The sequence below is a fragment of the Terrapene carolina genome, unplaced genomic scaffold (genome assembly GCF_002925995.2).
Source record: "Terrapene carolina triunguis isolate 2854851 unplaced genomic scaffold, T_m_triunguis-2.0 Scaffold211, whole genome shotgun sequence".
Lineage (NCBI taxonomy): Eukaryota > Metazoa > Chordata > Testudines > Emydidae > Terrapene > Terrapene triunguis.
Window position 1 is genome coordinate 22,185,232 of NW_020664562.1, and position 14,778 is coordinate 22,200,009.

Sequence of the window (14,778 nt, forward strand, 5' to 3'; positions counted from 1 at the left end):
GTTTGGTGTGGGATCTGGTGTCCTAACAGTGATTTATACCACCTTTGTGGTTCTAGAGGACAGCCCATAAGGCTGTTCTGGCAGCTGGAGATTGCTGGAACTAAGGCCATTCTCAGCTGTCCAGTTACATAAATAAATCACAACTAACTTTGACAGATTTAATAAAGGACTGTGTGGAGGTATAAAGCAGAAAAAACAACAACCTAGGAATCAGTTGCTGGACATAAAAGCATATGTATGAGGCCTCCAACAGCACACATCTCAGGAAGTAGGATTCTGCCAGGAGGAAGCAAAGTCTGATGCTAGTTTGCAAAAGGCATAGGAGGGCAAATGAGTGATGAATAATGGAGCTTCTTCACCTGCAGGTTGTGGTACTAAGCGTTGCATAATGCAAAATGTATGTCATCAGGTTAACTTTCTCTAGACAGTTATTTAAAAAGTCAAAATGCTTGTGAATTTGAGGCCAGAATTACTCATATGACTCTTTTAAAGGTGTATTTTTCTGTGGAAATGTCTTTGTTATTAATCTTTTTATTTCTGTAGCTGGCATCTGCTGAAATTAGTACTCCTGTTTCTGCGAAGATGTCCAGGAGAAGAACTAAAGGAAACTCTCAGCCAGAAGTCATTCATGAATCTCAGGATGAGGGGTTGGAAGATGCTGAAACAAAATCAGATCTTGGTGATCCCTCTGAGGCACAAACAACTAAGAATAGAGACAGCAATGTGCATTCAACAAAATCAAGTGCTGAGCCACAGGCTGATGGAGATGAAGCAGAATCAAATTACTCTGCCGTGTCCGAACATGAGACACCTTTATTTATAAGGATAACAAGGAGAAGACAAATCACAATTCGTTATCAACCAGATTCACCAGCCAAAAATAGGCCTAGCAAGGCAGCTCTTCTGAGTGAATTAAGTAAATCTCAAGATGAAGATGTCTCTGAAGCTGAGTCATGTTCTTCAACTGTATCTGGCGTCTGTACAGCTAGTGCTACAAGAACTACGAGAAGCAGGAAATGCAAAGCTAAACTCCACCCAGATCCAGTTTGTGAAGCCCAAGCTGAAGAGGTTTCTGATGCAGAGTCATGGTGCTCGGGTCTTTGTGTGGAGCCATCTGTAACTACCAAAAGAATAACTAGGAGTATGCTAATGAAATCGCAAGCAGAAACCATTAGACAAACTGAGAAAAAAGTTAGTGAAGTTGTGCTGGAAGATGAGAAGTTAACTGAGGACAGAATTAAACCCCAGCCAGTAGTCATATCTGACTGTGAACATGTCACAAAATCTGATTCTGATACAGAGCAAAATTCCTCTCTTTCACCTAATAGATACGTCACTCAGAGTAATAAACAACCCAGCCCCTGCAAGACCCAATGCCAGACTGAATCTGCCAGTGCAAACCCAAGTGATGACCCAAAACAAGTTTTAATTGATTCAACACCCAGTAGTCCTAAAGAAACAGGAAAAAGTTGTACCATAGCATCTCCTAAAAAAGAAACAATAAAGGAGAGACACTTTGAAATTGTAGATAACTCAGAGGAAATGTTAGAAAAGGAGAGAGACATAACTGGAAAAGAATCAAAGTTGAAAAGTGTTTCTCTTTTTCTATCTGACCATGAGAGCCTTGATGAATCCTTTAAGTCCCAAAGGCAGACAACCCCAAGAAAAAGAAATATAATTCCAGAATACCAAAAAGCAGATATCGGGGAGGCTACACAGAGATCTCTCACCCATGCAGATGAATTAATGGTGGTAGGCAAGCCAAGTAGCACGACCACCAGCCCGCAAAAGGCCATACACCTATCACCAATTGGTGATTACAGTGATGGTGACTGCAAAATGTCTGATATCAATGTAGACAATAATGGAGGTCAAGCAGAACTAGTTACTAAATCCTCCCCACGTGTAACCAAAAGTTCATGTAATAAAAAGGTATCTGCTGTGTTGCTCCTGAGCAGTGATGAGAGTGATGAAACTGAAAACAGTGATGTGGAAGAAGTGGGTGACGTAGGAGAAAATCTGTATTGTGCAGAGACCAGAAATAAGAAGTCATCCTTGAACAAATCTTTAGAAAATGATTCATCGCATGGAGAACTGTTTGTAATTGACACAGAACCTGGTTTGGGCGGCAACAAGAAGTATTACCTAGAACAGGAAGATAGAAGGAGCGATGCAGAAAGTAAGGATGAAGAAAGAAGGAGTGATGCAGAAAGTAAGGATGAAGAACGTGAAAGAGATGAGGAGTCCTCAGATCTGGAAGATAATGAGGAGGAGTTCGTAGATGAAGATGAAGATGCATATTTATTGAAAAATAAAAAGCCTAATATGTAAGTGTTTTTACAGATAACTTAAGCAGCCACATATAATTCTAACAGGCATGTTGTTAGTCAAATAGTGAGGGAGTTCTTGTGATGATATAATCAATGTGTGAAATTGGAGTTGCTTGAACTCCAAAGTGGAATTATAGCTCTACAATTACCTATCTCCTAGAACTGGAAGGGACCCCGAAAGGTCATTGAATCCAGCCCCCTGCCTTCACTTGCAGGACCAAGTACTGATTTTGCCCCAGATCCCTAAGTGGCCCCCTCAAGGATTGAACTCACAACCCTGGGTTTAGCAGGCCAATGCTCAAACCACTGAGCTATCCATCCCCAACTAGTCTTTCTGTTATGCCTACATCCAGACACAGGTCTGTGACATGCAGAGGTTCCACCAGTGTGGCTGTGCTTTAAGGACCCTTTAGTGGTGTTTCCCTTGTCCAGCTGATGCCAGTTGGTTTTTTTAAAAATCTTATCACCACCTGAGGCTCTTTCCTTCCATTCTGTAGTGGTACCTTTCCTCACCACAGGAGTGGCTCTCCCCACCCACTCCAATACCTATTTTTGTTGGCTGAATCTCATAAAAATTCATAGTTTGTGTTCCTGTGAATTACAGAGCTCTTTAGATGGAGTGCAGCATTCTTAGTACTGAAAACACTGTCATTTAATCATCTTAAGTAGTTTTTGAAATAAAGCATAAAAAACTGGGAAGTTGAAAAAACAAACATCATTCCTTGTTTTTTCTTTAAGGTAGGTAAATAAAGACAAAGGTTTTTAAAACTTAAATGAAAGGGAGGAACAGGAACGCATGGGCACTGTCCAAGCTAATAATGGGTATTTGTGAACCCTGCCTATTTCAGTTCATTTGATGAAATAGTTCGCTATTTTGCTAAGTTAGCCACACATGCAAACAGATCACAGCCTTTTATTGTTCCAAGCATTTATAAAAATTGCTTTAAAATAAAGCATATTAAGCACCAGACCTGAGCCTAGAACCCAGGTGGTTCCATATCAAAACCTAACTAATTTGCCATAGTGTGCCGGGGCTAAGTCATTAAACTTCTTCCTTGGTTACCTTATATTAAAAAACCCTGCTTTGCATAGACAATGCTTTCATTTGTAGATTGCAAAAACCTTTGCAAAGGTAAGCTTGAGTAGCCTAGTTTTACACTTGCCCTAAGTAGAGAGATTTAACTGTCCCTGAGTTTGATATTAATAAATATAATGAGACTTTTAAAGCTCCCTGACTAAATTTAGGGTGTTTTGTTTGTTTAAGCACCCAAAATTTCACAAAACCCAGTAGTAAAACACTTTTAATATTTTATAATTAAAGTGAAAATGTTTGTTTAGTTTACACATCTCCCTGCAGTGTTTGCAACCCAAACTTTGCAGATTTAGGCTAGACTGAAACTTACTAGCCTGGGTTTGTTGTGTTAATTGCATACACATAGTTCACTGTTTTCTTAACATTTTATAGCTTTCATTAAACCTTTTCAACAGAAAACATGCCTCTCAAATTGACCATCAAACATATTTTATGAGTTAGTTAATTGTATTGCCAGAATGTAGTAAGGGGACAAATGGTGCAATGTGTATTACATTTTCAAAATGTAGTTTCTAATAATATAAAGTATTATTAGGAATACAGGCAAGGGCATTACAAGTCTCAATGTATGTCTGATGGTAGCAAACATACAGACACTAGTGTTCAAGAATCCAATATGTTTCTACCTCCAACTTGTTCTTCTGCTTTTACTTGTTCTTGTTGCTTCTTGCTCTTCTGTTTGGATTCCTTGTTAACAAATTACAAAATGTATAAAAGATAGGCAGTGACCTTGAATTTTTCATTTTGAAAGTCAAAAAACATTGAAAGGGAATATTTTGATAACGTAGTCTACATAAGATAGGAATGCCCAAGATAGGGATGCACCAAACAAGTCAGGGGAGGCTTTGTGGAAGTGATTCCCCTGTAGTTCTCTCCAACAAACTTTTATTAATAAATGTTATGCTTTATGCCAAGTGGAAGTACAGTATGATTTGCTATACCTATCTGTATTTCCACTTCCACTTTTAGTTGTGTAACCCCATTTCCTTTGAGCATTGCAATCGAGAAACCCCTTTATGACAGCTATCTGATATGCACCAGGAGTACAGAGGAGAAGGATAAGACATTTTCTCTGAATCCTGCCTTTCTTCAGAGGGCACACTGGAAGATCACTATAAACTTGTTAATATTACTGTAATGATTAACTAGCCATTTCTCTTTCAGTTTACATCTATCAAGCAGCATAGATCCTGGTCTAAATATCAACAGGCTTGGAGGCTTATATATTAGCTTTGATGCAGGAAAACAAAAAGCTGGCTCAAGTGCAATTAAACAGTTAAAGGGGGAAAAGAAAGAAGAGGTAATGTGAATCTAAGGTTATAATTTTACACAGATGTCTGGGATTCAAAGATGCTGAAATGAATCCAATTGTGACTTCTATTTAAAAAGAAAAGCCTTGCTAGTAGAGTTTGGAGGAAAGAGAAATTCTGTATGGTGAAAGCATTTACACCTCTACCCCGATATAACACGAATTTGGATATAATGCGGTAAAGCAGTGCTCCGGGTGGGGCGGGGCTGCGCACTCCGGCGGATGAAAGCAAGTTCGATATAACACGGTTTCACCTATAACGCGGTAAGATTTTTTGGCTCCCGAGGTCAGCGTTATATCGAGGTAGAGGTGTATTTAAATTTGTTTTTATGATAGGAATTAAATGTATATGGCATGTAAGAGTCTATATAGAGCCCTCAGTGCATTGTAAATACTGGGGATTATCCTTCAGAATAAGAAGTCCAGTCCACTCAAATACATGCCAGATATTTATCTAGAGATTATATTTCATGAATTGAGTTTCTGCTACACTGCATCATTGCAGTCCTAGATAATAATTCCCATACTGTCAGTTGTGAATGAGATTGAGTCTGATACTGTGCCCTCATACAGTTACACCCTCAGCAGGAACTAAAACTTGGTGCAAAACAGCACAGCAAAATTAGGTCTGCTCACAATGCTTAATATGAGAACTGCTGAGTTGAAGGGACATTTGACCCCTCCATACCTGTTTGGGATGGGATTTTAAGCTGACTGTCAGTGGGTGACAGGCATGCGTTGCTTTCCAGCAAAGTTATTTTCTTAGACAATCCCATCCCTAATGGGCTCATTTACTCTGCCAGCAGGGTCTGCTAGCTCACTTCTTCCACTGCCAGCCTGCTGCACTTTGTAGCTGGCCAGCCCTGTGCTCTTTGGTATTAAGAACTCCCACTTCCTCCATCATGGGGCGGGGAGGCTTGTCTCACTTAGCAACCATTTTATTGAGATGATGCTTACTTATGATTCCCTATCATTTCTCTGCTATCTTATTTGTGTAACCAAATGTGTAATACAATTCAGATCAGTCTCATCAGTAGCATGATTTAAACAATAACTTAATGATATCTTCTAGCTCTTGAAGAAGAGTATAATAACTCCAGATTTTGAAAAAAAGGACTGTGTTCCACCATTCAGGGAGTCAATCCATCAGATAAAGAAACAGCGCAAGGTAAGTGAATAGCCTCTGACTGTTACAGCATGGTAACATCTGGCCCTACTAAACCAGAATAAGCCTGCTTTTAATCTCCGTTATATGAAAATGTAGAGGTGGCATGCATGTGTAGCCCTCTTAAGTATATTGATTTATGAACTGCAAATTCATATCAGCATTGAACAGTAATATGAGATTCAGCCTTCTGGAAATGTTGAGACTAGAACAAAGACTGAAAGGGCAAATGCTGGTCCCACTGCCTGGCCTGAGGAGAATCCTTGTCCCAGTTGCAGAGTTGATTAAATTGGCGTGTTTTGAAAAGGTTTGGGGCTTCCTTGTCATCTTGTTTCTCTATATTTTTTATAAGAATATCTTTGCTTACCTGGTGACGTCTGCGTAGTTTGTTGTTTTGTTCTTCAGAATGTTTGGGAAACAGAGATCAGGTCCTTGGGAAGCACCAGTTGCTAAGGTTAATTAATGCTGATCTGTAAAATCAGACTGTAAAGTTCTCTGAAATATACTCTTAAATAATATGAACTTTTATTTTAAATGTAGCAATCCTTTGCTTTTTCCTTCCTCTTCACCACTAAAGCTCTTCAGTGCAGTTTTATTGTTCTTTATATTGTGTCATAGGCAGAGCGAGAGAAAACAACAGGTGATGGCTGGTTTGGTATGAAAGCTCCAGAAATGACAAATGAATTGAAAAATGATCTAAAGGCTCTGAAGATGAGGGCTTCCGTGGACCCCAAACGTTTTTACAAGAAGAATGATAGAGATGGTCTGCCCAAATACTTTCAGGTGAGGAACCAGGAAAAATAAAGAGATCCTATTACTACTTTTCTAGTCCAGAACAGTTATGCTTATTTCCTATCTAGTTATTTTTAGACGCCCATTTGTCTGAACTCACTTTTACAATTAGATGCATAGACTATAAAATTATGTTGTTTTTCATTTACTTACAATTTTTGAACTTGATTACAGTTTACAAGTGGGATTTTGTTGCAACCAACTATTTAGCCTTATCTATGTACTTCTATATATGCCCGTGTTGTTTTTTTGCTTGCTGACTTGTAACTGATGTCACAGGATGGAAATACATCCCTTTGTTTTCAAAATCTGTTTTCACGCCACACAATGGCAATAAATTTGTATCTAATCTTTCAGATTTTGCAGGTCTTCTCTACTATATCAGTCTTTTTTACAAGTCTATAATAGTAATAATAATCAGTTCTCTTATTAGTCAAGATTCTCTTTTGTGGACTGGCGCCATTGATCCACTGAAATTCCTGCTACTGTAGCTATTGCAGCTTAATGTATTTTGTGGTTTGACAGTAATTGGAAACTGGTGCAACTTGCAGGAAATCTGAAATTGTTTTTTATATTTTTAGTTAAGTTCTTAGTCCTTTTCTGCCTCTAGCTATTTGGCATATTCAGCACACATTTACAAATATTCATTTTTCTCAAAACATTGGTGGCTTGCTTTCAAGGCTGAGCGTTGTTAATATGCTATTGTAAGTTTCCTGTCACGATAGTACCTGGTGGCATTCTATTTAATTAAGATCAAGATACACATTTTACCACACTAGGAAATACATGCTCCATGGGCCTCCCTTATCCCCATGGTGGCCAAACCAACTCAGAGAAGTGTCAGCTATGAATCAATGGGAGTTGAAGTGGGTTCAACATTTTTCACGCTAGGGCCCTTAAATCCTGTACTGGGTTAAAAGGTAATAGTAATTGCTGAGCAATAACTTTGTAGTGATAAAGGACAAGACCTGTGAAAGATTTAATTGCCCTCTCTCAAGTAAACAAAAATATAATCCTATATAAATTTCGAGAGCTAGGTTGTGATTACCATGGTAGGGACTGGTGCAGCAGTCCCTATGTTCAGAACTTCACTGTTTTCACATGCTGTTCTTTGGATTAAACATGAGAGGAAAAATGGTGATTATGCATACAAAACACTGCTTGTTTCTTTTGGCACTTTGCATTACAGCTTCTCATGATTCTTCCCATTTTTCTCCTCAAACACCTGGGACTTGTCATTAAAAACAAACAAAAACCCTGGTATTATGTTGCAGGAAGGCTCATTTTTAAATTTTCTTTTCCCAGGTTGGGACTGTGGTTGACACTCCGATAGACTTTTACCATGCTCGAATCCCCAAGAAACAAAGGAAGAGAACCATTGTTGAAGAGCTGCTTGCAGATTCTGAGTTTAGGAGGTATTTTAAAATAAGCAGCTTTATAACTGTAATACTACCAGTATGATCCATATGAGACAGAAATGTATTACAATTTTGATTAGAGTAACTTATTTTTTCCTTTCAATTAACTTGAATTACTTCTTGTATTTAAAAAAAAAAAAAAAATTAGAGCCAGCTTAGTGCCACCACGAGACACTTCCATTCCAGAGATCAGAGTAACAGGAGTAGATCAATTCATGCTTTACTGAATTAGATGAGTACATTGGAAGCAGTATGCGCTATATAAAAGTTATCAGTTATCTAATGGACTGTAGGAAGTGAGTTGGTGGTCTCGGTTTAGTTCCATAATGGAGACAGAAGTCAACACAAGTGGCAGTCTTGCCACAGAGCCTATTGAACTGGGCCTGATCTATCTCCTCTTTTCTGGAAGTGACTTTTGCAGAATAGGATTCAGGCATGTTGATGGGGAAATGAAAGTGAACCTGCTCTGCTGCTACCTGTGCTGTAACTATGCATATAGATGGAATTTTAGTTTACAGGGTTGTCAGTCTGGCACCTTTGTGATAATCAAATTTCTCTGAAATTTTTTGTAAAGAATGATTTAATGAGTTAATATTTGATCATCTATAATTCTTGGGGTGGATTGGCGAACCTAAACCATTTTGCATATTGGTCTGTTAACATGATACCCTGTTGCAGTTTCTCATCTTTTCATATAAATGAAGAGAACCAGGGTTGGGATACCAGGAGTTGATTGCAGGTCAGGATTTTAAATGTATTGGCAGCGTAGGGTATGGAAACTTCAATAGCTATTTCCTACCAGTATGATTAGCTTTAGCCAGTAGTCTTTCATAGGCACTGATTAATTCAAAAATATTTATTAAAAGCAATGTTTAAAGATGAATTGCTCACAAAACCTGATAATTTTAGCATTTGTGAGTAATTAATAAAGTAACTGAATAAAGCACGTGGGTTTTACAACTATTTGTCAAGTTTCCTGTTGGCAAACAGCAGCCTCAGCAAGCACGAAAATGTTGACATTGTTCACGCTGCTAATTGATGCAGGAACAGGAGAATCTGCCCTGGGAAAACAGCTAAAGTTAGCCTGTCTTCACTATGTGTGTGCTATGTATTATTTAATATTAATCTTAGTCTTCTCGCAAATCTTCGATATAAGACTGATTGTTAATATCAAAGAGTACACTGAGAGGTTAACATAACATTCAACATAAACTACTGACAACATTAGTGGTATTGGCATCACAGCTCTTGCTGAGCCTGGTCATCGTTAACAAAGAGACAGCCTTTAGCAAGCAATAAAACATGTTAGAAGTCTCATTGTGTGCGTGATGTAAAAATCCATTGCTACAGGTAAGAGCTGCTAATGCAAAATGCTTGGGTGTTTTTAAAATTTGCATTTCACTTAATTATTGCTTTTTTCCTCAGAGGAGCTTGCCTGTAAACAGACTAAAATGCTTCATTTATGTTGTGTGATGCAGCAGTCCTTTTCCCCTAAGTTTTTGGTGGTGATAATTCTACCAGCAGTATTTTAAAAAAAGATTCCAAATATTTGCCTATCGCATCAGCACTATCGCATCAGCACTACCAGCGTCACTTCTCCTTTACTAGTCATACACTTATCAAACTAAAGAAGTTTGAAACAGAAAACACAAGACAAAACTGACTCTGGCAAAATATGTATTTTGTATCTAGGATTTTTGTAGGTCACACTCATCTTTTACTTTGTGATTTGACCTATTTAATAAAAGTAAATTGGTTTTTTTTGTTGTTCAGATACAATAAAAGGAAGTACCAGGAGATCATGACTGAAAAGGCAGCTCTTGCAGCAGGCAAGAAGAATCGGAAGAAGAAGAAATTTCACAAATAAGACTAGGAGAAAATAACAAGATGAAACTCTTTTTTTTTGTTGTTTTGTTTTTAATTATAAAATTGTTTACAGAACATATTGGTGATTGGTTTAAGATTGAAGCTGTCGTACTGACTGAGTTAGGACAGGGCTGGCCCTGTTTTAGCAGTAGTATTTTGACGGGAGAAGGAGATTTGAGAAATGCAGTGGGATTTTGTTCTGTGGACTGGTCTAGACATTCAACAGAGACAGCATGATTCATTCTTCATAGAAAAAGGCAAAACCAGACATCCTGTACAAATAAATAGTTGATGGAAATGGTCATGTGAAAGAGCTGAGATTAAAAAAAAAAAAAAAGATTGTATTTTAATGGAAAAACCTTTGTTTAAAAAACTGAGGATTCCAGTTTTTGTTTTGTGAGAAACTAGAAAACCTGCAGGCACTTGTCACTAAAGACTCCTAGTTACTGAAGGAGTTTATAAAAACACAGGTATTCAACCTACAGTAATAATCAGTGATTTTTTTAAAATCTCATTGAGCAGCAATTCAGATTTACTGAACAATGATACTTCAAAATCATAAACTTACACCTGTACTGTAAAAATAACATTTTATTATGTGCTGTACAGGAAAAATAAGCTGTCCACAAATGGAGATGAGTTTTAACAGATTTCAGGAGGCTTTATCAGAGTTATCTTGAAGTGGATGTTCATGTACTATATTGGTCTAATGTAATGTTAACTTAAAAGGTAAAAATATAAATATCAAGGGATACTGCCAAATCTAAGGCATCATCACTTTTGTCTACTTCTTGGTCTCTGTAGAGTCTAGGCTCTATTTACATAATTTATGAAGCACATTTTCTATTGAAAGAAGCTTACATTTCATCTTTCCCTTGTTACACTGCTTAATTAAGTTAGTTGTTCCTTATCCATTGCCTCAGTAAGAGGAGGTGCTGGGCTATTCTTTAGCAGCGGTTAATGAAAAATGACTTGTGCATGGATATGGTTCTTGCATGCTATTTTAAAAGTAATTATTCTTGTTCAGCTTGATCTCTGGTGGTGGAGTGTTCCACATCTGAAGACTGAACATAGCATGGTGCAGATTATCCTCTAGATTCTACATATCTATCTTTTTAAAATCCACTTTTTTTTTGTTGCGGGTTTATGTATTTTTACCACTTGTCTGTTTTGCCATTGATATGAAATGACTTCATGGGGTCAGTCAGTTTTCTAGTATACACAGACTGCCACAACTGGTATTATGGTAATTGCTATTCTTGTTGGCAGTTTTTGCTGAGAAGCTAAGAACTGAATGGATGAGGAAACAGAACTCTTTTCAACCCTAGTGATAGTCCCTCCAAATCAAGATTGAGGGAAACTGGTACATAGATGTGGGAAGCTTGCACTGCCCCTGCAGATTCTCTAGGTGCCATGCACTTCAGTTCCCAGACCAGTCAGTCCATCACCTTGCATAATCACGTGTATTTTCAGTAAAAGTTTAAGCTGTCTTTTGAATGATCCTACAGTATTTTTGTACTGCTGTTGCAGCTAATATAGTTCATTAAATTAATTACTAATGTTAGGATAGAGAATAATACAGAAAACTTAACGGTAGAACAGAAGTTGATGATAGGAAATTATTGGTACTTCATTCAACAATAGTGGGATTGTATGGGGTGGACTGTCCAGGAGAGGAAAGGAAAAGAAAAACTGAGGAGAGATCATAGACGTAAAATGTGTAGAGAGAGCCTTCACGGTCCTATTTTATAGCTTCCGACAAAAGGAAATTTGATTTAAATAGTGTAGTAAAAAAATTTTATTAAGAGATTGGACATTTGTGTCTGAAAATGTCCTCAGCTCTGAGCAGCTAGGATAGACTTAGAAGAGCTGTCAGCCCTCATGGCTCAAGCCATACAGTGATCACCAACTGAAGTTAGGAAGAAATGCCCCCATGCCTCTCTGTCTTGCATTTATGTTTTTTCTAAAGCAATCCAGCATTAGTCACTATTGGAGACAGGCTAGGACCAAGATTTTCAAAAACAATTACAGATTTTGGTTGCCCAACTCAACAACTTATAGAGGCTTGGCATTTTGAAACTGCTGAGCTAAAGTGTCAAGTTGGGGACATACAGATACCCATCCCTTCTGCAAATCTTGGCTGAGATGTAGTTTCTGTTCTACTATCGTCATTCCTGTATTTGTGTATCAGAGCTGTGCATACATCATTGATGATAATACAAGGAAATAAAACCAGAACTGTGCTCTCTTGTGCTCTGTAAGAAATGTGGAAGCAGAAGAATATCAATATTGGACAAACAGGAAAGAACAAAATTGGAATAAGAAATGTTTTCAAGTGTTTAAGAGTATTATGAACAATGGTCATATGAACTTGTATACAATTATACAGAATTTTTGTAGCTATTTTAAAATTATTTAAATTAGAATATATTTTTTGTGCAAAGAGTTTGTGACATTTTAAAATAAGAGGAAGATGTGGTATCTTAAATTAAAAGCTAACTTATTGACTATGCTAACGTTATTATTGAGGCATAATATCATGCCTGCACTATTTATACAAGACTGATATAAAAGGAAAGATACTAAGAAAATGTTAGAAACTGTTTAAATTTAGAATTAAAACATGAGCACATTGCTGCATTCTTGAGTTCTAATTAAAGAATGCATAGGCTTCCATTTGGCACAATATGAAATAGAACCAATCAAAAGGCCAAATCACTGATAAGCAACACAGATAAAACAAGCCTATCGAAAATAGATTTATAAAAGAACAGTGTGTTTTGAGAAACTTCATTTTTTGTGTGTAAACAGTATGTAATAAACTAGCTTGTTTGTTTGTTGTCCTGTACTGGAATGACCTGCTCAGATATTTGTTTGTAATCATACTGCTTTCTATAGGCTGGCCTGAAAACATAAGCTCTACTATTGCCAAGAGAGATTCCTCTTTAGTTCATGGGGTAGAAACCTGTGATTTTTGGAGCAGCAGGTGATGTGGTTCTTTTTTCTATATACAGTATGCATTTGCTGATGGCCTAGGTGTCCCTAGACTGTTGCATATTCTCTGATGAATATTAAGAGTAGGTTTGTTTTCTTGTACTCCTTGCCAGTCTATATCCATCTTTTGTCTCTTGTCTTATGCTTAGATTGTAAGCTCTCTGGGACAGGGACTGCATTTTTGTTTTTTATTTGTACAGTGCCTAGTACAATGGGGTCCTGGTCCATGACAAGGGCTCCCAAGCACTACCGAAATACAAATAATAAAATATAATGAAACTATTCGTAAAGAATCAGATCAGCAATGGTACCATGATCAACTTGGTACTATTAATATGGTGCCATTACAATGGCTTGTAGTGAACAAAATTAAGACACTGACTTTTATGCAGCTGATTTCTCAAACTACTTTCTTGACCTTTCCCTGACTCTCCAGTCTCTCTTTTTTTTTAGTTGCCTCTCCGACCACCAACTCGGTCTTTCCAAAATGGAATGTGTCTTTTCCTCTAATTCCTCTTCCTTTCCATAGAGAACACCACTCTGTCCTTCGTGTTATGTGACTCTCTTCTAACCACGTAGTGAATATTTCACAAAGTTGTCACTTTCTCTTTAATCCACCCTTTCTCCACTAAAAGACTTTGGCCATATGCTGTTCATCATTCTTTGATCACTATAACCTACTCTCTGGCCTCCCTGCTTTTCATATCCTTCTGCTTTTCAATTGGTCCAAAATTCTGCACCTAATGTAGTCTTCTGCTTTCCCTCTCCAACCATGTCACTTTTCTTCTTGAATTCCTCTATTGGTTTTGTCTCTTACTGCATCATGTTAAAATTTCTTGCCACCTAAAAGACTTGGCCTTTTTGCTCTTTTCTCCACTCTCAGCTGGGTGCCTTCTATCATACTTGCCCCCTATCCCTGGAGAGCTTTCCCTATCCTTATCTGCCCACACTCCCCTCTTCAAGTAATCCTTCCTTTCTTCTCATTCAAAAATCCAACTTATTCTCTTGAACTCATTTACAATGTAAGCTCTTTGGGGTAGCTTATTTAGCTTTGTAAAATACTGTGTACATTCACAACATTATTGTATAAATGATTTGTAATAATATAAGAAAAGGTCCCTGCAATGTAAATTAGATAAAATTCCATAAATGATAGCATCTAGAGCATGGTGAGTACAAGGATAGGGGCATGGTGGAGGAGAAACAGTAAACAATGGGAAGGAAATATATCTGTTGGGTAAGTGAAGCATTTACATAGAAAACAGATTCCATAAACTATCTCATACTGTTTCACTTTTTTTGTAATGGGTAAGAGTCAGAGCTGAGATAAATGGTGGAAACAAAACCAAAATGTGAGTTCTGAGAAGAGATTTGAAGCTGCATAAGTCAGCTGGCGCAAAGAAGAGGGAAACTGTCTCAGACAAAATTAATTCACTGCTATGAATATGGTGCTTGGATTAATGTCTCATGCTTTGAAAGAAATGCCTCTGTCACCACCACATTTATGTGGTAGAGGACCATTATACTGTGCCAGTATTGCATTTATGTTAGTAGCCACATGTGTTTTATTGTAAGTTTGTTGGGCCTACTTCTTCTCCCTTAGTGATTTTGTTTTTAAAATCTGACAGACAAGTGGCATGATTATAATTAAAGCAATTGGCAGGAGAAGGAGATGGAGCTGTAGGAGAGATTATGCAAGATGGAAAAGACTATATTAATGCACATGACTAAAAGTCAGAGGATTTGAAATTTTGAAGATTTTTTGCTAGTGTTTAATTGGTGGTGGTAAAATAGGGCTTCCTCTTTCTTGC

The 14,778-nt window shown here is 37.5% G+C and overlaps 1 protein-coding gene across 1 annotated transcript; it reads left to right on the forward strand.

Annotated features, from left to right (window-relative positions):
- The first annotated feature begins 511 nt into the window (after positions 1-511).
- Positions 512-10,099, forward strand: LOC113407445 (deoxynucleotidyltransferase terminal-interacting protein 2-like). Its single transcript, XM_026655981.2, has 6 exons — positions 512-2,327; positions 4,588-4,723; positions 5,805-5,900; positions 6,516-6,680; positions 7,995-8,104; positions 9,881-10,099. Exons 1-6 carry the CDS (start codon positions 583-585, stop codon positions 9,972-9,974), a joined length of 2,346 nt encoding a protein of 781 aa, XP_026511766.1. The 5' UTR covers positions 512-582; the 3' UTR covers positions 9,975-10,099.
- Positions 10,100-14,778: the final 4,679 nt, after the last annotated feature.